The sequence below is a fragment of the Microcaecilia unicolor genome, chromosome 10, assembly GCF_901765095.1.
Source record: "Microcaecilia unicolor chromosome 10, aMicUni1.1, whole genome shotgun sequence".
Lineage (NCBI taxonomy): Eukaryota > Metazoa > Chordata > Amphibia > Gymnophiona > Siphonopidae > Microcaecilia > Microcaecilia unicolor.
In genome coordinates, this window is record NC_044040.1 from 171939643 (window position 1) to 171964089 (window position 24447).

A 24447-nucleotide genomic window follows, 5' to 3' on the forward strand; every position below is an offset into this window, starting at 1 on the left:
AGCCTATCTACAGCGAGTATTATCATTTTTGCGAAGTATAGCTTTACAAGATATCAATTTGACGTTCACTTACCAACTATCAGACTTCACAATTAAGATTGTTATCGGTGGGAAAATAATTTTGATGTGTATCAGTTAGCGCTTTTTGTCCATAGGAACATCTGGTTGTCACAAACGAGTCATGTATATATTACTTACAACAGTTATCTCCTAGTTGTTGTATGGAGATTTTTCACAGAGGTAGAGATCAGTGTGAGATTAGTCCTATTTTATGCAACATCAATACTAAATTTATGACAGGTCTTGTATATAGAGTTACACATGGACGCCATCAGTATTCACAACAGAGTCTGGGACTAGTGCGCCAGCAGCTTTAATTTGCGATGTTGTCTACATCAGGTTATTTCAAACGTCATGTTGCAGAATGGACCTTTATTTTGATAAATTTGATTTGTGTCTATTGATAGATACGTGTCTATTGGGTCCTGTTAGAGCACTACTGCAATTCGCATGATTCATATAATAGTACATTAATTTTTGATATTTGACACACGAATGTTCTATGTGTCATTATATATTATTCTTTAATTTTTAAATATTTCTAAAGAGCACTATTGCATTTTAAATGATTTACACATTGAAGCACAATTCAGTTCATAGTATATTAGCTCTTGGTATTTGATAAAAGGCGTCCTATGGGCTTATATATTCGTTTTTCACTTTATCACCTGGGTTTTATTATCATCATTATTTTTTACCATTCATTTTATTTTTTATCATCATTTTTTCTATTGTATTTTGTCATCATTGAATTAATCTCATATTTAGGGACACGTTGCTTTGTGCTGCTTATGCTGTTTTTTTTATAAAGAAAATTCCTTTATCCTTGCCCTGATATGCATTTTGCAAGTAAGTATTATATACCCATTTGATTTGCATTTTTTAAAAATATGTATATACATTTTTTTCATTTTTTCATTTGTTTTTTTTTTTATTTTTTGATTTTTTCATTTTCTTCATTATTTATGTAATTATGCACACTTTTTGTATATCTTTTCCTCTTCTTTCAGCCATTCTTATTTAAGAAAGATACAGACTAAGTATGTATCTCTAATTTGATGTTTCTTGATGGTTTTATTATTCATTTTATGCACCAATTTTTATGTTTGCGCCCGTGCCCTTTCTTTGCTGGTAATTTATAACAACAACATATAATATATATGTTTTTAATTTTTAGTTTTAAATTTCTAATGTAGAGGTTTTTTGATATATCTATATTTTATGTATATCTACATGCATATTTATGTCCAATGAAATCTCATATGTTTTATAATATTAATATTTTTAAATGTTCATATTTTTGAAACAAAAGAGACTCTCGATGTTTATAATTCATGCCTATATTTTACATGTACATTATTCATATTGATGTATTTTTAAATTTCATAGAGATGCATATGTGATTATTATTTTTTTATATAATTTTTCTATGTTTTACGATGTGATATGTTTGTTCATTATAGCCCCTGACGCAGCCCTATTGTTGGGCAAAACATGGCCTGTGTCGGGCAACTGTCTTACATACAGTATCTTCAATAAAGGTTACTTGATATTATACTGATCTGCTGGTTTGTTTTCCACGTAACATAAGAATAGACATACTGGGTCAAACCAATGGAACATCTAGCCCAGTATCCCGTTTCCAATGGTGGCCAATCCAGGTCACAAGTACCTGGGGAGAATCCCAAAGAGTAGCATGATTCCATGCTACTGATCCCACAAATATGTAGTGTCTTTCATTATGTCTATCTTAATAGATTATGGACTTTTCCTTCAGGAACATGTGCAAATTTGTTTTAAACCCAGATACACTAACTGCTGTTACCACATCCTCCAGCAATAAGTTTCAGAGCTTACTATTCATTGAGTGAAAAAATATTTTCTTCTATCTGTATTACCTTGTAACTTCATGGACTGTCCTTGTACTTTTTGAAAACAAATAGTTTTCATTTACCTGATCTACTCCATTCAGTATTTTTGTAGACCTCAATCATATACCCCCTCAGCTGTCTTCTCCAAGCTGAATTAGGAATTGGTTATTGGGCAGAAATCAGAGGGTAGGGTTAAATGGTCATTTCTCTCAATGGAGGAGGGTGAACACTGGAAAGCCAAGGAGATCAGTACTGGGCCCAAATTCTATTTAACATATTTATAAATTTTATGAAATTCGGGACGATGAGTGAGGTCATTAAATTTGTAGATGACACAAAACTATTCAAGGCTGTTAAACATGTGCGGACTGTGAAATATTGCAGTAAGAGCTTGCAAAATTGGAAGACTAGGCATCCAAATGGCAGATGAAATTTAATGTGGACAAATGCAAGGTTGTGCACATTGGAAATAACCCAAATCATAGTTACCTGATGCTAGGGTCCACCTTGGGGGTCAGCAACCAAGAAAAAGGATTTGGGTGTCATCATAGATAATACGCTGAAATCTTCTGTTCAATGTGTGGCGGCAGGCAAAAAAGCAAATAGGATGCTAAGAATTATTAGGAAAGGGAAGGTGATAAGACCAAAAAAAACTATAATGCCTCTACCACTCCATGGTGCGACCTCATTGAGTACTGTGTTCAGTTCTGGTCGCTGTATCTCAAAAAAGATATAGTGGAATTAAAAAAGGTTCAAAGAAGAGCAACCAAAATGATAAAGGGGATGGAACCACCATCATATGAGGAAAGGCTAAAAAGGATAGGGCTCTTCAGCTTGGAAAAGAGACAGCTGAGGGGAGATACGATTGAGTTCTACAAAATCCTGAGTGATGTAGAACAAGTAAAAGTGAATCAATTTTTAACTCCTTCAAAAAGTACAAAGACTAGGGGACACTCAAAACAGGATGAAATATTTTTTTCACTCAACGAATAGTTAATCTCTGGAACTTGTTGCCAGAGTATATGGTAACAGCGATTAACATACCTAGGTTGAAAAAAAGGGTTGGACAAGTTCCCGGAGGAAAAGTCCATAGTCTACTATTGAGAAAGACGTGGAGAAGCCACTGCTTGCCCTGGTATTGGTAGCATTGAATGTTGCTACTATTTGAGTTTGTGCCAGGTACTTATGACCTGGCCTGCCCACTGCTAGAAGAAGGATACTGGTTTAGATGGACCATTGTCTGACTCACTATGGCTTTTTAAGTTCTTCTGTAGCCTAACGGTTAAAGCAGCAGGCTGAGGACCAACAAAACCAGATTCAAATTGCACTGCCATTCCTTGTAATCTTGGGCAAGTCATTTTAAGTAAACATCTACACATGTCTAAAGAACTCCAGGACTAAGTTACTGCTAGGCATGGTTTGTGGAAGGCCTATAAGAATGTTTGCATATGTATGAATACCTTTGGGCACTGTCAGGTTCATAACTACAAAAGGGCAGCAGTTTGACACCACAGACACTGCTACAATTAGGCTGTACCTCCAAATTAACATGGGCCGATGATCAGAGGCAAACGAAGGCGCTAGAAGCTATTAGCGCCTGCGTTTGCTACTACCCCATGATCAGAGACCCCGAGTACATAAAACAACGGGCTCTGACCGCAACTAGCATGTAAATGTATGCTGAACATAGTTCTCCCCAATGATCAGCAAACACTGGCATGCTGTCCACGGCAAACCCTATGCCAGCTCGGAACTTGCGTTAGGATTTGCAGACCATCGGGGAGGAATGCTGAGCCCAGTCCAGCATGCATTTGCAGCTAGCAGGCCCCCCAGTCCCACCCCAAGTCAGCAACAGAGGGGCTGGAGGTCCAGCAGACCTCTAGTCTCCCCCCCCCCCCCCGACTTCCCCCAAGACATGTTCACAGGGGCTAGGAGATCCACCGGAACTCCAGCCTCCCTAACCCCCTTTAAATCCGCTCCAAAAGCAAATCAAGCCCCCCCAACCTGGTGGTCTTGAGGCCCTCTTTCCGCCTCCCCACCCCATACCTTTGTTGGAGAGAGGGAGGCAGTACACTCCCTTCTCTTCCAGCAGTGCCGCCTTGAAAATGGTGGCACCCAGCCCTGCACAGTGCATCATGGGATGCGCTGGGCAGGGCTTCACACCATGTAAGGGAGAAAACTCCCTTATATGGTGTGAAGCCCCATATAGTTGCACAGAAACACATAGGTGGTACTGTATACATATGGGAGAGGATTTTGGTCTCGATTTTAAGTGATGTGTTTGACATAAAAATAGATCCTCCTCCTAACAGCATACCTACAGGAACGCAAGGTGACACAGAATTATGTTGTGGGGATGCTTTACAGCAGCAGGGATAGGGAGACTTGTGAAAATCAAGAGAAGGATGGGAAGTGCAAAGCACAGGCTATTCTAATCAGCCATAGACCTAGTACTAAAGTGAAGATTCACCTTTCATCAAAACAATGATCCACAGCACAACAAAAACTATGAACCAGCTCAGTAAGATGAAGGTTTTCAAGTGGCACAAAATTCAATAAAATATCTGTGGCAAGACTTAATACTGCAGTCCACAGATTATCCCCAGCCAACCTGAAAAAGCTTGAGCTATTCTGCCAAGAAAGGAGTAGCAGTTTAGTGGCTAGATAAGGAAGCTGAAACCAGAGCAGCAAAAGATTCAAATTCTGCTTCTCCCACTAGCATACCCTGATCTTGGGGAAGACACTTTACCCTCCCATTGCCTCAAGTACAACCCATTTGGGAAGGGAAATAATCCACATATGAATATTTAACTCTCACCGAGCTCAGATTTGGAAGCATTAAATCCAAATCCAAAAACTGCATTATGTTGCTACAAGAAATTGTTAGGCACTTATCCTAAACAACTCAAAGACTTATTATTGAAAAAGGGGGCTTCCACTAATAAATGTAGCCAAACTTCAAATTTTAGGTGGGACAGTGGGCAACCTGGGTGAGTACATGTAATCTCTGCATCCTATTCCCCCCAACTCAAAACATTAAATACCTCAGCTGGCAGGGATCCCCAAGTCCTGCCAGCTGAAAACCTCCCTGAATGCAACCGGGACTAACACTGCTCCACAGTCAGTGGCAGCTCTTCTGAGACACTTCACAGCAGGACCTAGCGACAAAGGAGAGGTGCCACCAACTGTGCACATGTGTTGGAGAGTCCCAGTTGCATTCGAAGAGGTTTTCAGTTAGCAGGAGGCTTGGGAATCCCTGACAGCTGCATTAAAAGTATGCTGCCTCTGGGTGGGCCTGAGCCTAAAGTAGGTGGGCCCACCTGTGGCTACACCACTGCTTCCACCAAGTACGGAGACAAGGGTTTTAAAGACTTAAAGAAGCAGAAGTCTTGACTGCATATTTTTACTCTCGATATTCTTATTCTTCTTTCCCATCAAAAAATATAGTATATGGTATGCAGATCAGCAAGAAACTATTTTAATGGATTCTGAATTTTATTTCTTTTAGACAGACGATAATAAAGAAGGATAGGAAAGAGACAGAAACATAGGCTTTTGACTATGAGAACTATGTTTCTTCATTGAGAAATCAGGCTATTTTGCCTTCAAGATTTGCAACATACCAAAAAGTTGAAGTGCATTTCCAACCTAACAGCGCTCAAACTCCTTTAAGATAACAGAAAAGTCTACTCAAAAGAAAAAATACAAGCCAATTTATCACATTTATTGAACCCCCCCCCCCCAAAAAAAAATGTTTAAATTAAAAAGCAATACCCATAGGACCAAAAGAGAAACAAACATGGATTAAAAAGCTACTTATAGTGAACCTCAAATGCAGCAACACCCCCCCCCCCCCCCCCAAAAAAAAAAAAAAAAACCCAACTTTACCTGGTGCTAGCGCAGGAGCCCGTGGTCTTTTGGCGTGTGCTCCGCCGCAAGCTGGGGAGCTCGACAGGTGGTGACTCACTGCGTTTCTTTGTGGATTTTCTTAAATCTAAACAAATAAATAATATTTACCTGACAAAAATGATTAGCAAAGTGCTGTGCTACATTTACCATCTCAACAACAGAATGAAACTATTATGGATAGCCATAAAACATTCCAGATTAAATCAAGGAAGTCTGGTTTTAACAGCTGACCACAAATCACTTTTTTGGGTGTCTGTGTGACAGCAGTCCATTTTACTAAAATTCACCTCAAAACAAAATTATGAACTATAAAACCTTTACTATAGCTCAACAACAAAAGAAATATCAACTACACAATATCATATCTGTAATTAAAGGCATCCTTCCTATGAATAATCATTTGTAATAAGAAACTTCCTGAAAGTTTCTCCTTAAAAGTCAAAATCAAGGGAGAGCAAGATTCTATTAATTATAATTACCATATATATAACATTTGAAACCTGGGTAAGTTTACTACAAATTTACACAAAAGTACATTTTACATGCAGGTGAAAGTCCCTGTCCAAGAAAGATAATTCTAAGAAGGGGACATGCAGCAATTGCAGATAAAGAAGCAAAAATTCAAAAGGACACTGAGCTCCTGACCTACACACCCTACACTTCAGACATCAAATTCCATCCAAAATTAGGTATTTATGTTTCATGCTGAAAATTCATCCCAAGGCCCAAAGTTTTAAGGGCTGTCATTCACTTTCTAAATGAAGGCACCTAGGCAACTGAGTGCTCATTTCCCCACCCTAATCTCTCCTTTTTAGGAAACTAAATGCAGGTACCCAGTGAAAACAAATACTTATTTAGCAGTTTATCCCTTACTCTATTTCAGGTCAGGAAAAATAACTCTAGGCAAATCATTCTAAGGTCAGCATTCAAAGAGGCAGGAAAAGCATCAATGACAAGAGGTGAGCTTTGTATCCAGATCTCATCATTTCCAGTCTATTATTCTATTACACCACACTAACATTTGAATTCCTAATTCTTTATTCACTTTTACTAAAAAAAGAAAAAGGTTTAATTTTCTGATTTATAAAAACTGTGGCATACTAACCCAACTCACAAGCTGAGAAATGTTTCTTATAACATGCTCCAAAAGGTTTTTCCTCCTATAAATCCATCACTACTAAAGAAAACTAATGGAAAAGAAGGTTCTCCGCATTAGTTTTTTGGAAAATGTCTCCAAGTGGGTTAGTTTGAGGACTGAACCAACTCTGTTCTCAGGATATGTTGGCAAAGATGTCAATCTGTCAGATTCAACGTTAATGCTCATCTCAACATATGGTTGCAAAGAACCTCCTTCTGGAGTTGATAAGGTGTATGGCAGTATGGATCATGGATTTATGTACTAATTTTATTTCTTTAGAAGGCTACAAAATTGTTTACAATAAAAACATCCCCCCCCCCCCCCCCCCCCCCCCCAAAAAAAAAAATAAAAAATAAAATCAGAGCATTAAACATCAGCTCCCAACAGTCCCCTCTCAGGTTCACCATACCTGTAAAACACAGAGCACAAAATAGTTACTCCTCCCCCCCCCCCCCCCCCCCCCCCAATAAGCTTGATACAAATAACCTCACCATAGGTTTCTATAATAATAATAGCCCGTAGCTTTTCAGAGAGTTTATTTGATAAAATATAACCCACATACAAAAATGTGCATTTCTATGTTTCACTCAACACTATACCCCCAGGGAGCTTCAATAACTCCTAAGAGGACCATAAATCTCTAACCAGCCATATTGCTAAATATAGGTCACCAGAGCAGTAGGAGCCAGCAATAAAGATTTTCAAACTGAAATTTTAAAATCTATCCTATGCTCTATTTGCAACCAGTAAAGCTCCATTAATACAGATCAAATATGTTCCCATGTGTCATACTTGTGATCACCTTGCAGATGTTATTTTGAAACAGTCAATTTCCACAACTAATACAAAATCCAACATAAGAAATTATTTCTTGGGATTTACTAATAGAAGTACAGTGATACAGTATCAGAAATGCACACATTAAACAGCACAGTAGATTATAACAGAAATATGATGCATGTCAGCAGAGTACAAACGATACGCCATTAACAGGCGGGTGTAGAGAACATTCACATATCATAGATATGATACAATGTCAGCACAATACAAATGAAATACCTTAATAGGCATGCATTAGAACATTCAAACACATATCATACTCGATGTCAGTATGATACCTCTTAATAGGTAGCCATGGGGGTGAGTGCAATTGAAACAGACAAACAAGTCAGGTAGGTTAAAGTCATTGGCTAGGTGACTACTGAAGGAAAATTATGTTTAAATCATCTTCATTGAACTTTCAATGTTCAGTTATAATACACAAATCCAGATCCTGATATAACATCTTTATACATGCAACTAGACAATAATTACAAAGAAATATTATTCTCATGAAACAGAATCCCCTCTCCCGAAAATTAAACCCAAGAAAACTCACCTAATCACCCTCCCCTCCCCCCACAACTTATTTGAAGGCAAATTATATGTACTGTTGAGCAATGAATAAGGAACTAGTCTTATTAACCGGGTGTGCAAGAAGCTAGTTTATATGCAGAATAAGCGGACAGAGTCACCAGGCTTTCTCCTGCTTCCTGAAAGAAGAGATAGTATTGAATTAGGATTTGCTCCTCTGGGAGACAGTTTCAGAATATGGGGGTTGCTACTGAGAAGGCTGGCTGGAGGGTATCACATCATTAGATTTTTGATAAGAGTGCAAGTAGTGATCCTCTATGAGAGGAACTTAGAAGCCTCAAAAGGTTAATTTATTCTTTAGGTACTATTGCCCATTTTGTCTAAGGACCTTGAAAATCAAACACAGTTTTGAATTTGGCCCAGGAAATATTTTGAAGGATGGGTGTGATGCAATTATGCTGCTTGAAGCACTGTCATGTTGCAGCATCTTGAATTAGGAGCTGGTGCAAAGGTTTTGGTTAGACCAATATACAGGTTGCTACAGTTGTTCAATCATAATGTTAATATAGCATGAACTACTGTGGTCACTCACAGTTTTTATTGGCTAAGCTTCAGTTTATTCTTATACTACCAACTCTCCACTTCTCTCAACCCTCTCCATACAGTCAGAAAACATACAAAAGATCTGAATATCTTACGCACACATAATATCCCCATATTCTCCATCACCTTCATTAATGGTTGCATATACACATTAAACAATATACGCAATAAATTAGACCCCTGTGGTATTCCAAACTCACCAAGCTAGGAAAATATATACTATCCTATTTTACTTGCTATGTTCTATTAGAAAGATCTAAACTATTGTAGAAGAGTATGCACTACACTTAACTTTTCCAATCACTGTAAGAAAATCTCATGATCAACTGTATCAAATGCAGCCTGACGATACAATGCAATAAAGCGAAGATATTTACCTGCAGCAGGTATTTCTGCAAGGACAGCAGGCTGATCATTCTCATATGTGGGTCAACGATCCACGTCTGCCCGGGAACCGGCATATTGCACAGCAAAAAAAGAAAAAAATTTTGCTAGAGCCTTCTGGCGCGTGTACCACACCACAATGCACATAGTGTCTTCTCACCCGTCGCACAAGTGTGCTCCTCAGTTTAATACAAAAGCATAAAGAAAAAAAAAAACTCCAAGGGGAGGAAGGGCGGGCTTCTGAGAATGATCAGCCTGCTGTCCTCAGAAAATACCTGCTACAGGTAAGTATCTTCGTTTTCTCTGAGGATAAGAAGGCTTTATCCTTCTCATAAGTGGGGTTTCCCTAGCATCCAGGCTCACCCAAAACAAGTGGTCAACTAGGCTTTGCAACAGCGAGGATGTAACGTAAATTAACCTGAAACTATATACAAACTAGCTGAGAGTGTAGCCTGGAACAGGAGAGTGGAGTTGGAGTCTACATCCCAAACAGATTCCGCAACATTGACTACTCAAACTGTTGCGTCGGGTATCCTGCTCAAAGCAGTAGTGAGATGTGAATGTGGGGACTGAAGACTACATCACAACTTTGCAAATGTCTTCGATGGAGGCTGACTTCAAGGGAGCTACCAACGCAGCCATGGCTCTAACGTTACGAGCCGTAAAAGTGGCCCTCTAGAGTCAGATCAGCTTGGGCATAAGCAAAGGAAATGCAATCTGCTAGCCAATTGGAAATGGTGCATTTACCGATGGTGACTCCCCTCCTGTTGGGATCAAAAAAGAAACAACTAGGTGGACTATCTGAAGGGCTTCATCCGCTCCATGAAAAAGGCCAACGCTCTCTTGCAGTCCAAGGTGTGCAAGCTGCTTTCGCCAGGGTGGGCATGAGGACGGTGAAAAAATGTTGGCAAGACAATCGACTGTTTCAGATGGAACTCCGACACCACCTTCGGCAGGAACTTAGGGTACATGCAGAGGACTGTTGTGATGAAACTTAATATAAGATGCATCCACCACTAAGGCCTGAAGCTCACTGACCCTACGAGCTGAAGTAACAGCCACCAAGAAAATGTCCTTCCAGGTCAAATACTTCAGATGGCAGGAATTCAGTGGCTCAAAAGGAGCTTTCATCCACTGGGTGAGAACGACGTTGAGATCCCATGACACTGGTGGAGGTTTGACGGGGGGCTTTGACAAAAAGCAAACCTCTCATAAAATGAACTACTAAAGGCTGTCCAGAGGATAGGCTGACCTTCTACACGTTGATAAGCACTAATTGCACTAAGATGAACTCTTACGGCGTTGGTCTTCAGACCAGACTCTGACAAGTGTAGAAGGTATTTAAGCAAAGTCTGTGTGGGACAAGAAAGGGGATCTAGGGCCTTGCTGTCATACCAGACAGCAAACCTTCTCCATTTAAAAGAATAACACCTCTTAGTGGAATCTTTCTTGGAAACCAGCAAGACCCGGGAGACATCCTCCGAAACACCCAAGGAAGCGAATTCTAGGCTCTCAACATCCAGGCTGAGAGAGCCAGACACTGGAGATTGGGATACAGAAGTGACCCCTCGTTCCGAGTGATGAGGGTTGGGAAACACTCCAATCTCCACGGAGGGAACAAAATCTGACATGGCCAGTAGGTTGCAATCAGAATCATGGTTCCGCGGTCTTGAGTTTCAAAGTCTTCCCCACCATAGGTACGGGAGGATACGCATACAAGCAGCCTGTTCCCCAATGCAGGAGAAAGGAATCGAACTGAGGGACCTTGTGATTGAATTGATTGCCAAAAAGATCCACCAAGGGGTTGCCCCACACTCGGAAGATCATGCGGGCAACACCCATATTCAGGGACCACTCGTGAAGTTGCATTATCCTGTTCAGTCTGTCAGCCAGACCATTGTTTACGCTTGCCAGATAAGTGGCTTGTAGAAACATGCCGTGAAAGCGTGCCCAGAACCACAACTGGATGGCTTCCTGACACAAAGGGCAAAATCCGGTGCCCCCTTGCTTGTTGGTGTAATACATCACAAACCTGATTCTCTGTTTGAATTAAGATAATTTGACTGGATAACTGATCTCTAAAAGCCTTTAGAGCATTCCAGATCGTTCGGAGCTCCAGAAGATTGATCTGATCTGTTTCCTGGGGGGACCAGGCTCCCTGCGTGTGAAGCCCATCTGCCCGTCTTCAAGTCTTTGCTTAAAGCCCACCTCTTCAATGCTGCGTTCGGCACCTAACCCTTACCGTTCAGTGAATCCAGACTGCCCCAATTTGACTGCCCCTATCGGACTGACCGTTCACTTGTCTATTAGATTGTAAGCTCTTTGAGCAGGGACTGTCTCTCTTTGTTAAATTGTACAGCGCTGCGTAACCCTAGTAGCGCTCTAGAAAGGTTAAGTAGTAGTAGTATATGAGCCCCACCCCCACCCCAGCAGAGATGTATCCATCGTCAGCACTTTTTGAGGCTGAGGAATTTGAAATGGAAGTCAGATTGGATCGAATTGTCCACCACTGAAGAGAGCATATCAGTTCAGGGGACACTCAGATGACATCTTCTAGGCTCCCCGTGGCTTGATACCACTGAGAAGCCAGGGTCCATTGAGCAGATCTCATGTGAAGGTGTGCCATGGGTGTAACATATACGGTGGAAGCCATGTGGCCCAACAACCTCAACATCTGTCGAGCTGCGATTTGATGCGATGTCCGAAACTTGGACGTGAGGGAAAGAAGGATGTCCGCATGCAGTGAACAGCTTGCATATCAAGCACGGCTCCTATGAATTCCAATTGCTGGACAGGGGGGGGGGGGGGGGGTATGGGACTTGGGGTAGTTTATTACAAACCCTAGTAGCTCGAGCACCTGAATAGTCTTCCGCATGGACTCCCGACCACCGCCCTCTGAGCTGCTCTTCACCAGCCAATCGTCAAGATAAGGGTACCAATGCACTCCCAGTCTGCGTAGCGACACTGCAACTACCATTAGACATTTGGTAAACAACCTGGGAGCTGACACGAGGCTAAAAAGGCAACACGCAGTACTGAAAGTGACGTGTTCCCAGCCAAAACCGAAGATACTTCCTGTCAGCTGGAAGTATCAGGATATGTGTATATGCATCCTTCAAAGCCAGAGAGCATAATCAATCATTTTTCTGAATCATGGGAAGAAGGGTGCCCAGGGAAACCATCCTGAACTTTTCTTGGATCAGGAATTTATTCAGGGCCCTTACATCTAGGATGGGACACATCCCACCTTTCTTCTTCTGTACAAGTACCTGGAATAGAATCCCTGCCCTTCTTCCCCTGCTTGAACAGATTCGACTGCATGGGCCTTTATAAGGGCGGAGAGTTCCTCTGCAAGTACCTGCTTGTGTTGACAGCTGAACGAATGAGCACTCGGTGGACAAGTTGGAGGTTTGGATACCAGATTGAGGGTGTCTCCTAACTGGACTATTTGAAGAACCCACTGGTCGGAGATCATGAGAGGCCCCTCTTGGTGAAAAATTTTAACCTTCCTCCAACCGGTAAGTCGTCCAGCACAGACACTTTTATGGTGGCTATGCTCTGCTGGAGCCAGTCAAAAACCCATCCCTTGCTTTTGCTGGGGAGCAGCAGGGGCCTTAGGCACACGATGTTGACGAGAACAAGCGCGCTGGGGTGTAGCCTGAGCAGGCTGGCAAGCCGCCGAGACATACTTACGCCTAGAATAGCCGTAACAAGTACCCCGGGACCCACCAAAGTACCTTCTAGATGAGGAGGTGGCAGCAGAAGGCGCCTGGCAGGAGAGAGAAAACACAGCATCAGTATGCTTCTTGATCTGGTCATTGAAGGCGTTTTTCTGACCATATACGAGTTGTTTTAACAACGGGGAATATTTCCTGATTGTTCTTTTCACATCCTTGCTTACTAGTCCATAAGCTGACCTATAGGACTTTTTTGACCCCTGATGCAGGCATTTGTATGCCAAAACACGGCCCATGTCGGGTCTTCATTGTAATAAAGGACTACATTTTTCCCAATCCTGAAGGCCCAGTGTTTGCTTTTTTTGCTTGTCTTGATCTGGTCAACCAGTTCATCGACCTTCTCTCCGAAAAGATTAATTCCCCAGCATGGGGCATCCACCATTCTCTGCTGAACGGAGATACACAGCCATGAGAGTCTGCCCATCGCTATACCTTGGGCAGAAATTCTGGATACCACGTAAAAAAAAATGTTGTAAGTGCCCTGGCCAAGAACTTGCGGCATGACTTCTGCTGCTTGACCAGCTGGCAAAAAGGCTCAGCGAGCTCCAGAGGGAGTGTATCAACCAAGTCAGACAGCTGCCTCACCGAGTTCCACAAGTAGACGCTCATGAAGAGCTGGTATGATTGAATACAGGCAATGAGCATCACGGCCTGATACATTTTCCTCCCAAAAGAGTCCAAGGTCCTAGTTTCTCTGCCTGGGAGCACTGACGCATAATCCCTAGTACTCTTGGCTCTCTTGAGAGCGGTATCCACCACCATGTAGTTGTGGGGTAACAGACCTCAACAACCCAGGTTCCCCATGGATCCGATACTGGGTGTCAATTTTCCTGGGGACCACAGGGACAGATAGAAAGGGGGGGGGGGAAGGGAAATGGGACTTGATATACCGCCTTTCTGAGGTTTTTGCAACTACATTCAAAGCGGTTTACATATATTCAAGTACTTATTTTGTACCAGGGGCAATGGAGGGTTACGTGACTTGCCCAGAGTCACAAGGAGCTGCAGTGGGAATTGAACTCAGTTCCCCAGGATCAAAGTCCACTGCACTAACCACTAGGCTACTCCTAGAGGGGACGTCCAGTCCCGCTTGAGGACTGCCTAGAGTACCTCATGCAGGGAGGCCTGTCACTACCTCCTTAGGTGCAGAGGTGTAGCCCAGCACCTCGAGCATCTTAGCCCTGAGCTCATCCTCCTACTGGGAAGGGTATGGCCTTAGCCATTTCCCGCACAAACGAGGTGAAAGAGGCTCTCAGGTGGCGATAGCCTTCTCTCAGGTGGAGGGAAAGGTTCTGAAGGAATTCCATAGGACTCATCGGAGGACAAGTACCTGGAATCCTCTTCAGACTCCCACGAGTGCTCCTCCTCGGTATCGGACAGTATTTCGCTCAGGGATGTCCGAGACCGTGCCCGCCTCGACTTGAGGACCCGTGGCCCCGAGAACAACATCGAGGAGTCGGTTCCTGACTCAACTCCAGCGAAGCTCCCTCAAGGAGAACCGGCCTGGGTGGCAGTCGACACCGGACCTCAAGCAACACAGAGGCCATACCACGGGCTGGGAGCAGGCAGGGCCACAGCAGAAGGCATGGCAGGTGCAGGAACCCCTGATGCACATCGCTGCATAAAGGTCTCCAAAAGCTCTGGAAGCAAGGCCTAGTGATGCTCATCGAGAACAGACATCGGTAGAGGCTGCAGGGCCGGTGCAGGCTTAGGCTGCCTAACCGCCTGGCAAGCAGGAGCAGGATCTTGGCTGCTGGGAGAAAGGCGTGTCGGCACCTCTTGAATGGAGGGAGAGCAATCTTCCCAGCGTCAATGCTTCTCAGAAGCCAGATCCCTCGACATCCCTGAGCTCCCAGCACCATGCGAAGGAGATCAGTGTCAGTGCATCTTGGCCTTCACCTGATGCACCTCACCGAGACTCCTCGGTGATGACGAGATGGAATCCTTATGCCACCTCAGGGTGGGGTCCAGCGACAGTCGTTCCCGGGGGGCCTGCACAGGTGGAGGCCTCGAGACAGGTGGAGACCCACTCGATGACTCACTGCTCCCAGTGTCTCTGGGTCTCACAGCAGCAGCCATCCCTACAGTGACTCCCGGTGTCGATGCCTCCTTGAACGCCGATGACCTCGATGCCGAAGGACCGGACCAACCTCCAAAAAGTTTCTCTCTGAGCTCCTCGGGAAATTTGCGTCCTTTTCTTCATATGATGACAAAGGATGCAATTTGCCAGGTTATGGTCGGGCCCAAGGCACTGGATACACCAAGAATGTGTATCAGTACCTGAGATGGTCCGGTTGCACAGAGTACAACACTTGAAGCCACTGGGAGTCTTCGATGACATGGAAGGGAAGACTGCTTTGGCAAAAATCAAAAGCCGGGCAGAAGAGGAGCTGCAGAGAACACTGCTGCTCCTCACGCGGAAAAAAAACCCCCCCAAACTGAGCAGGACGGTTGCGCGACAGGCAGGAAGCCACTCTGCGCATGTGCGGTGTGGTACACGTGCCAGAAGCCTCTAGCAAAATTTTCCTTTCTTGCTATGCAATATGCTGGTTCCCACTTGTTGGAAGGATACAGCCTGTTTGTCCTCGGAGAAGTAGAAATTAAATCTTACCTGCTAATTTGCTTTCCTTTAGACCCTCCAGACCAGCCCAGAAAAATAACTGATTAGTTGTGCATGCCTTCCAGCAGATGAAAACAGAAATTTGACTCTTGAGAGAGCCAATAAGAGCTCTGGCTAGGTAGAGTTAAATTCAGTGTTACGTTAAAGCAGGAGAAGAAAGAGAAACAGCAAGAATCTGTGCAACCAGGAAACTTGAACAGCCATCTATGGAACACATATTTCTACTATAATAAAAAGCATCTCCAACGTTCTGAAGCTGACTCCGTGGCTTCACTGAAGTGAAGGATTCGTAAGGTTCGTCAGTTTGTCACCATCTCTCTCGGCCCTGCCCTCGCGTCAAAACGTGATGACGTCGAGGGCGGTGCCGAGAGATATGGTGACAGGCTGACGAATCTGAATCCACAGAGTCAGCTTCACAACGTTGCAAGTGTGTTTTATTACACTACACAGCTCCCTAATTTTGCAGTTAAACATCGCAGGATGATTGGAGGGGGGGGGGGGGAGAGGGGGGGCAACGACCCTGGAACTGGGTGGGTGGATGGGAGGGGGGGCAACGACCCTGGAACTGGGTGGGTGGGAGGGGGAGGACCCTGGAACTTGGAGAGGGGCGGCCGGACCCTGCAACAGGGAGAGGGGGAACCCTGGAACTGGGAGGGAGGGAGGGGGGCCCCTGGCACACATTCTCACACACACTCTCGCACCCAGTCTCTCTCTGTCACACACACATTCACTCTCTCTCTATCACAAACTCACTCTCACACACACTCTGAAACACACACACACTCCAAGGAAAACCTTGCTAGTGCCCGTTTCATTTGTGACAGAAACGGGCCTTTTTTTCCTAGTATATATATACACAAGAGCCAAGCATAAATTTAAAATTATGTCTTTTTTTTTTCTGAACCGTAGATAAAAAAAAATTCCGAACTGACAAAGCAGCTCTACACGGAGCCGAAAAAAAAAAAAAAAAAAAAAAAATGAAACTCACAGAACACCATAGAAGAGGGAGGGTTTTGGGCCAGTCCAGGGGGACTAAAGGAAAGTAGATTAGCAGGTAAGACCTAAATTTCTCCTTCCTTAGCATCCCTCAACAACCAGCCCAGAAAAATGCATTCAAGAGAGGGACCCTAATAACCCGGCAGAGTAAGGACAATCGCGCCAAACACAGTATCTTAACATTCAACATCAAGCCTGTAATGCTTAGAAAAAGAATGCAAGGAAGATCATGTCGCTGCTTTACAGATGTACAAAGGAGGCACCAAGAAACGCTCTGCACAAGAAGCAGCATGACCTCTGGTAGACTGCACTTTCACTCTTTCTGGAATAGGCTTACCTGAAAGAAGATAAGTGGAAACAATCATTTCCTTTAGCTACCTAGATGCCGCCAAGCCTTTGCGGGAACCCCAAGAAGCAGAAAAAGATGATCCGATCGTCTAAATTCCTCTACACCCTGCAAATAATGCTGGAGCACTCTTCTGACATCTAGTTTACACAGTGTTGATCCTCTGATCCACAGGAGGAGCCTAGCATTGACAAAACGAGAGCCTGGGTCAAATGAAATCTGGACAATACCCTAGGAAGGAAAGAAGGTACTGGACGTAAAATGACCTGGTCTTTAGAAAACTCAAGAAAAGGAAAACAACAGAACAGCACCTGCAACTCAGATACACGCCTAGATGAGGTAATCGCTAACAAGAATACCGTTTTGAGAGTTAAATCTTTGAGGGTGCAAGCCGACAAGGGTTCAAAGGGAGGCTTAAGGACCGAGAGAATCAAATTGAGATCCCAAGCAGGAAACAATCGATCTAGGAGGACAGATCACAGCAACCCCCTGCAATAAACACAAGACGTCCACTTAACTAGCCCGCAAAAACAAGCCAATGCTGCAAGCTATACCTTAAGGGAAGGCAGCGCCAATCCTTTATCAAAACCAGCTAGCAAAAAATCAAAGACCTGTGCCACAGAAGCCCGAAGTGGAGAAACAGCCCATTCAGAGAACCAGGCCTCAAAAATGAGCTAAGTTCAAACGTAATTCAGAGAAGCTGACTGACGCTATGAATGAAGCATTATTAGAATCACATTTGCTGAGTATCTTCTCTTCTTCAGCCCTTTCAACAGCCAAGCCGTAAGACAAAATCAAGCCAGATCTGGATGAACTACAGGACCCTGGATCAGGAGACCTGGAGACTGTGGAAGTTTCAGAGGGTAGTCCACAAGAAGACGCACCAGATCGGCATATCAAGGCCTGCAAGGCCAATCCAGAGCTACCAAAACCACAAGTCTTGTATTATTATTTGTTACATTTCTATCCCACATTTTCCCACCTATTTGCAGGCTCAATGTGGCTTACATTGTCCCGTAGAGGCGTTCGCCATCTCCGGTAGTGAAACAAATACAAGGAGTTAATGTGGTCGGATAAGGTTCATGTGTTATAGACACATTGGGAATCATAGAAAAGAAGAGTTATGAATAGTTTATTGCAAGCTTTGGTATCATTGAGTTATGAATAGTCTATTACAAGCTTTGGTATCGTGTTGCAGGGTTTAGGCACTTAAGTTGGGTCGTTGGGGTACGCCTTTTTGAAGAGGTTGGTTTTTAGTGATTTCTGGAAGTTTAGGTGGTCGTACATTGTTTTCATGGCTTTTGGTAATGCGTTCCACAGTTGTGTGCTTATGTAGGAGAAACTGGATGCATAGGTTGATTTGTATTTGAGTCCTTTGCAGCTTGGGTAATGGGTAATGAGGTTTGGGGAAAAATGTTGGCAGAACAATTGACTGGTTAAATTGAAACTCTACACTATCTTAGGAAGGAACTTAGGGTGCATGTGGAGGACTACTATGTTGTGATCAAATTTAGTATACAGTGGATGAGCTACCAGAGCCTGGAGCTCACTGACTCTGCGAGATGAAGTGACCATAAACACAACTTTCCAGGTCAAAAGCTTCAGATGACAGGAATTCAGAGGACAACTCCAGAAGAAAAAAGGAACCATATTTTTATTTTTTTTTTTATTACATTTGTACCCCGCACTTTCCCACTCATGGCAGGTTCAATGCGGCTTACATGGGGCAATGGAGGGTTAAGTGACTTGCCCAGAGTCACAAGGAGCTGCCTGTGCCTGAAGTGGGAATCGAACTCAGTTCCTCAGGACCAAAGTCCACCACTCTAACCACTAGGCCACTCCTCCACCAGATCTGCTGCGGCAGGTAAGAAGTGATTATAACCATGGTGCCCTGATCATGCCTGAGTTTCGGTAAAGTCTTCTCTAGGAGAGGCATGGGAGGATACAAGTACAGAAGACCCTCCCCCCCCCCCCCCTATGTAGGAGGAAGGCACCTGACACTAGTCTGCCATGCAGGGCTTTTTTTGAGGGGGTACTTGGGGGTACCGAGTACCGGCACCTTTTCTATTGTCTACTAAAATTGACCCATAGTCCCCAAGTTTTAATGAAAAAGTTCAGGCTCTACACACCAATTCTGCCTTGTCATAGATTCTGTGACTGGTTGCAGGGGGCCTGGCTATTGTGGGGATGGGGTCCCTCAGTGATCATCGCACCCCTGAAGGGTGGCCTGGCATTTGAGTACCGGCACCTTTTTTGCTAGAAAAAAAAACGCACTGCTGCCATGTGACCCGAGCCTGGAGCAGAACTGAGACTGTCATTCAGATGAGTGGCAAAAGATCTGAGTGGGTGCCCCACCCTCAGATCTTCCAGGCTATGCTCATGTTTAGAGACCACTTGTGTGATTGCAATATCCTGCTCAATCTGTCTGCCAGGCAGCTGTTCTTGCCAGGCAGGTAAGTGGCACGGAGGTCCATACCGGGAAGTAGAGCCCACTGCCACATGCCCACCACTTCCTGACACAAGGGATAGCATCCAACACCCCCCTGCTTGTTGACACAAAACATCACAACCTGGTTGTCTGAATGAGAACAATTTGGTTCTAAACTCAATCTCTGAAAGTCTCTAGAGCATTCCAAATAGCCCTGAACTCAAGGAGATTGATGTGGAACTGAACCTGAGCAGACTACCAACCCAGGTTGGATGCATCTGTTGTCAACACCTTCCGAGGCAATGGAATTTGGTATGAAAGTCCCAGAGTTAAATTGGACCCAAATGTCAATCAGAGAAGGGTGTGGGCCAGCTCAGGTGGTATGTGAACAACATTCATTATATTCCCTGTAGCCTGAGATCACTGGGAAGCTAACATCCACTGGGACGCCATTAAATGTAACCATGCTATGGGAGAGACATGCACAGTGGAGGCCATGTGGCCCATCTGCGAGGCGTTACTAAGATATCCGCTCTTGCTTCACAAAGGAAGGCCTGAGCCTGTACTGTTATCTAGCAGAGTTCCTATGTACTCCAGTGTAGGTGGGACATGGAGCAAATGGGGTTTGTCATCAATTACCCCAGCACCTGAATAGTCAGTCATTCTGACTCCTTGGTTCCTTCCTGAGTTGTGCTCATGACCAGCCAATCGTCTAGGTAGGGAGACACATACACTTCCAGCCTGCGTAGATATGCTGAGACTACCTCCAGACACTTGGTGAAAATTCAGGGTGCAGATGCCAGGCCAAAAGGCAGAACGCGATACTGGTAGTGGTGCTTCCCTACTCAGAATCAGATACCTCCTGTGACCTGGAAGTATCGAAATGTGGGTATAGACATTCTTGAAGTCCAGAGAGCATAGCCAGTCGTTTTCTTGAATTAGAGGAAGCAGGGTGCCCAGGGGGAAAAAAACCTAAAAACTTTTCCTTGACTAGGTCTAGGATGGGCCCCATACCTCCATGTTTTGGGACACAAGGAAGTACCCAGAATAGAAACCCTTCACTTACTCCCATGGTGGTATGGGTTCCACAGCTCAGGCCTGTAGAAATGCAGAAATTTCCTCTGCAACTACCTGCTTGTGCTGAGAGCTGATGGATGATCTCTGTGGGCAATTTGGACCAGCAGATACAAATCAAGGTAAGGTATACTCAAAAAGTAGCACATATGAGTTTATCTTGTTGGGCAGACTGGATGGACCATGCAGGTCTTTTTATGCCGTCATCTACTATGTATGTTACCAGAGATGGACTATTTGAAGATCCCACCGGGCAGAGGTTACAAGGAGTCATCTGTGCTGGTAAAAAAAATGAGCCTCCCCCTGACCACAAGGATGTCCAGGACGGATACTTTTTGAGCGGCTATGCTCTGTTGGAGCCAGTCAAAAGCCCATGCCCTGCTTGGACTGGAGAGCCAGCTAGGACTTCTAAGGATGGGGCTGGCAAGGCCTGGGATGCTGGGCCTGAGTCGCCTGAGCAGAACGATCATGAGACAGGAACCTATGGCCTTTGAAAGTAGTAGGAACACTATCTAGAACTGGTCCAAAATCTTCATCTTCTTCAGCAAGGAGTACGCCGAGAGTGTGGATAGTATCCATATATTTCTTAATGAGAACATAAGAACATAAGAGTATCCATACTGGGTCAGACCAATGGTCCATCTAGCCCAGTATTCTGTTTTCCAAACAGTGGCCAAGCCAGGTCACATGTACCTGGCAGAAACCCAATTCATGGCAACAGTCCATACTACAAATCCCAGTGCAAGCAGTTGCTTCCCATGTCTGTCTCAATAGCAGACTATGGACTTTTCCTCCAGGAATCTGTAAAAACTTTTTTTAAACCCAGATACACTAACAACTGTTACCACATCCTCCGGCAAAGAGTTCCAGAGCTTAACTATTCATTGAGCGAAAAAATATTTCCTCCTATTTGTTTTAAAAGTATTTCCATGTAACTTCCTTGAGTGTCCCCTAGTCTTTGTACTTTGGAACAAGTAAAAAAAAATCAATTTACTTCTACTCGTTCTACACCACTCAGGATTTTGTAGATCTCAATCATATCTCCCCTCATCCATCTTTTTTCCAAGCTGAAGAGCCCTAACCTCTTCAACCTTTCCTCAAACGAGAGAAGTTCCATCCCCATTATCATTTTGGTTGCACTTCTTTGAACCTTCTAATTCTGCTGTATCTTTTTTGAGATACGGCAACCAGAACAGAGCGCAATACTCAAGGTGTGGACGCACCATGGAGCAATATAAAGGCATTATAGGCAGCAACCTCTTCCACGCTCTCTCCAAACAAGCTGTCCCCTCAGCACAGCATATCCAACAACCTCTCTTGAACTACTGGTTCCAGGTCAGGGGATAAACAGCCTTGAGAGAGTCTGCACATCCCCACGCCCATTCCAGAGAGTCAGGATGCAACATCAAAAGTATCATTGGCACCCTAGGACTGGGACCACACTTGCAAAACAGTGCTGAATACAATTGCACCCCTGCGTCTCAAATCCTCGTACAATCGTAGACTATCACCCTGGTTCTCACCAGACCTGAGAGCTTTGAAATGTGAGGTACGACGTACGGAAAGAACTTGGCGAAAATACAAAACTGATCTGGCTTGGGAGGCCTGGAAAAGTATTCATCGCAAGTATAAATATGCTATCCGATCTGCAAAGCGCACTTACTTTTCATCTAAGATGCAAGCGGCAGGCCGGGACATCCGACAGATATACCAGCTACTAAACACCTTTCTAGATACTCGCAAGTTAGAACGCTCCAGTGTTAATCCTCCTTCAGCTACACAACTAGGAGCTTACTTCAAGGAGAAAATCCTTACCCTGCGGTCTTCAACCGTCAGTAGCCTCTCTGATGTGGATGACTTCCTGGCATCCCTGGTCGTGCCATTGGGTGCTTGCCCGGCTGACCGCTATTGGATCAAATTCAATCGCCTGTTGCCTGACAAGGTAACTGCGGCTTTACATAAATTCACAAATAAAAGCTGCAGATTAGATGTATGTCCGACCCACCTCCTAAAAGTTGCACCAAAATGTTACATTGAAGAATTGACTTGTTACCTCAATTATATGTTAAGCGCAGGTTTTTTCCCGCCAGGCCATGGAAACATCCTTCTCACCCCAATCCCAAAGAATTTAAAGATCAAGCCAGATGTCATCTCCAACTATCGTCCAGTGGCTTCGATACCTCTAGTTATCAAACTGATGGAGAGTCTGGTCAATGTTCAGCTTAACGAATTTTTGACTAATTTTGATATCCTCCACCATTCGCAATCAGGATTTCGAGTTCATTACAGCACGGAGACAGTCTTGGTCACTCTCTTATCTAACTTTAGACGAGAACTATCGGTTGGACGGAAGATTCTTCTGCTACAATTTGACATGTCTAGTGCTTTTGACATGGTGGATCATGAACTCCTGCTTCATCTACTGGATTCTTTCGGTATAGGAGGGCCAGTTTTGCTTTGGTTCAAGGGTTTCTTGACTTCAAGGTCCTATCAGGTCATGGTGAACTCCCACACTTCAGAACCGTGGAATGCTTCCTGTGGGGTCCCTCAGGGCTCTCCCCTTTCACCTACACTGTTCAATATTATGATGATGCCGTTAGCCACAGCACTTGCAAACCTAAACCTCAACCCTTTCATCTATGCGGATGATATTACAATCTACATCCCTTTTCAATCCTCAATATCAGAAGTTGCCAACCTCATAGATGCATGTTTCACCACTTTAGAACACTGGGCCAAGGTGTTCAGATTCAGGCTCAACAGGGAAAAAACTCATTGTCTCATCCTCTCGTCCACGTACGCTCATGTATCTGACACAATGCTTCCAGTTCTGGGCTCGGCCCTCCCGATTGCCAACAGCCTGAGACTTTTAGGGGTACATCTGGACTCACATCTCCAGCTGGTTGATCATGTACACTTGGTCACCAAAAAAATGTTCCAGGCAATGTGGAGACTTCGGCGCATCAGATACCTCCTTCCCAGAGACTTGTTTCGTACCCTTGTCCACTGGCTTGTCCTATCCCATCTGGATTATTGCAGTGGTATTTACGTGGGTTGTCAGGCCTCCTTATTGAAAACGTTCCAAACGGCTCAGAACACTGCGGCGAGGCTCATCCTTAGAGTAAGGCGTTTCGAACATGCCGAACCCCTGCGCTTTAAACTTCATTGGCTGCCTGTACATGAGCGCATTGCTTTTAAGATCTGCTCCCTAACACATAAAATCATCTATGGGACTGCACCGGAATACATGCTCCACTTGATCGACCTTCCGCCTAGAAATGCCAACCCTGCCGCTCGGTCATATCTCCACCTCCATTTTCCGAACTGTAAGGGAGTCAAGTACAAGAAAATCTTCGCTTCGTCCTTCTGTTACTGGAGTCCCAAACACTGGAATACGTTACCTCATCACCTTAAAACTCAAGAGGATCATGCCCTTTTTAAGAAGTTGTTAAAGACATTCCTCTTTGCTAAGACTTACCCCTCTCATCTTACTATGTTGATTAATGTATCCCTTGTCACCTACCCTACCTAGTTCACTCTGTTAGATGCTTGCCTAATCTTTAAGTTTGTACTCTTATTTAACTTACTGTAAGCCACATTGAGCCTGCACAAGTGGGAAAATGTGGGATATAAGCAACAAATAAACAAATAAATAAATAAATAATGCCTACACTTATCTGCTTGTTGGCCAGCTGGCGAAGCTCTGTGGCCTGCTCCGAAGGAAGAGAGTCCGCCAGTGTACTGTTCACCAGAAACTCCAAGTAAAGGGTCATGTAGAACTGGTAGGACTTGTGCACCAGCACCTCTAAGGATGGGGGAGTGCTCTTCCTGGAGTCTGCACTTCTTAGATATTGATGGATCTGATGTTTTGGTGCTCCTGGCACAGTGCAACGAGGAAGACCAATGCTTATGGTTCTCGGGCTTCCCC

At 44.2% G+C, this 24447-nt stretch overlaps 1 protein-coding gene across 1 annotated transcript in view; it reads right to left on the minus strand.

Annotated features, from left to right (window-relative positions):
* TRIP12 (thyroid hormone receptor interactor 12) overlaps window positions 1-24447 on the minus strand; it is a 470187-nt gene that overhangs the window by 350232 nt on the left and 95508 nt on the right. Inside the window, 1 exon segment of the mRNA XM_030216098.1 lies at window positions 5820-5925. Coding sequence (XP_030071958.1) covers window positions 5820-5925 — 106 coding nt within the window.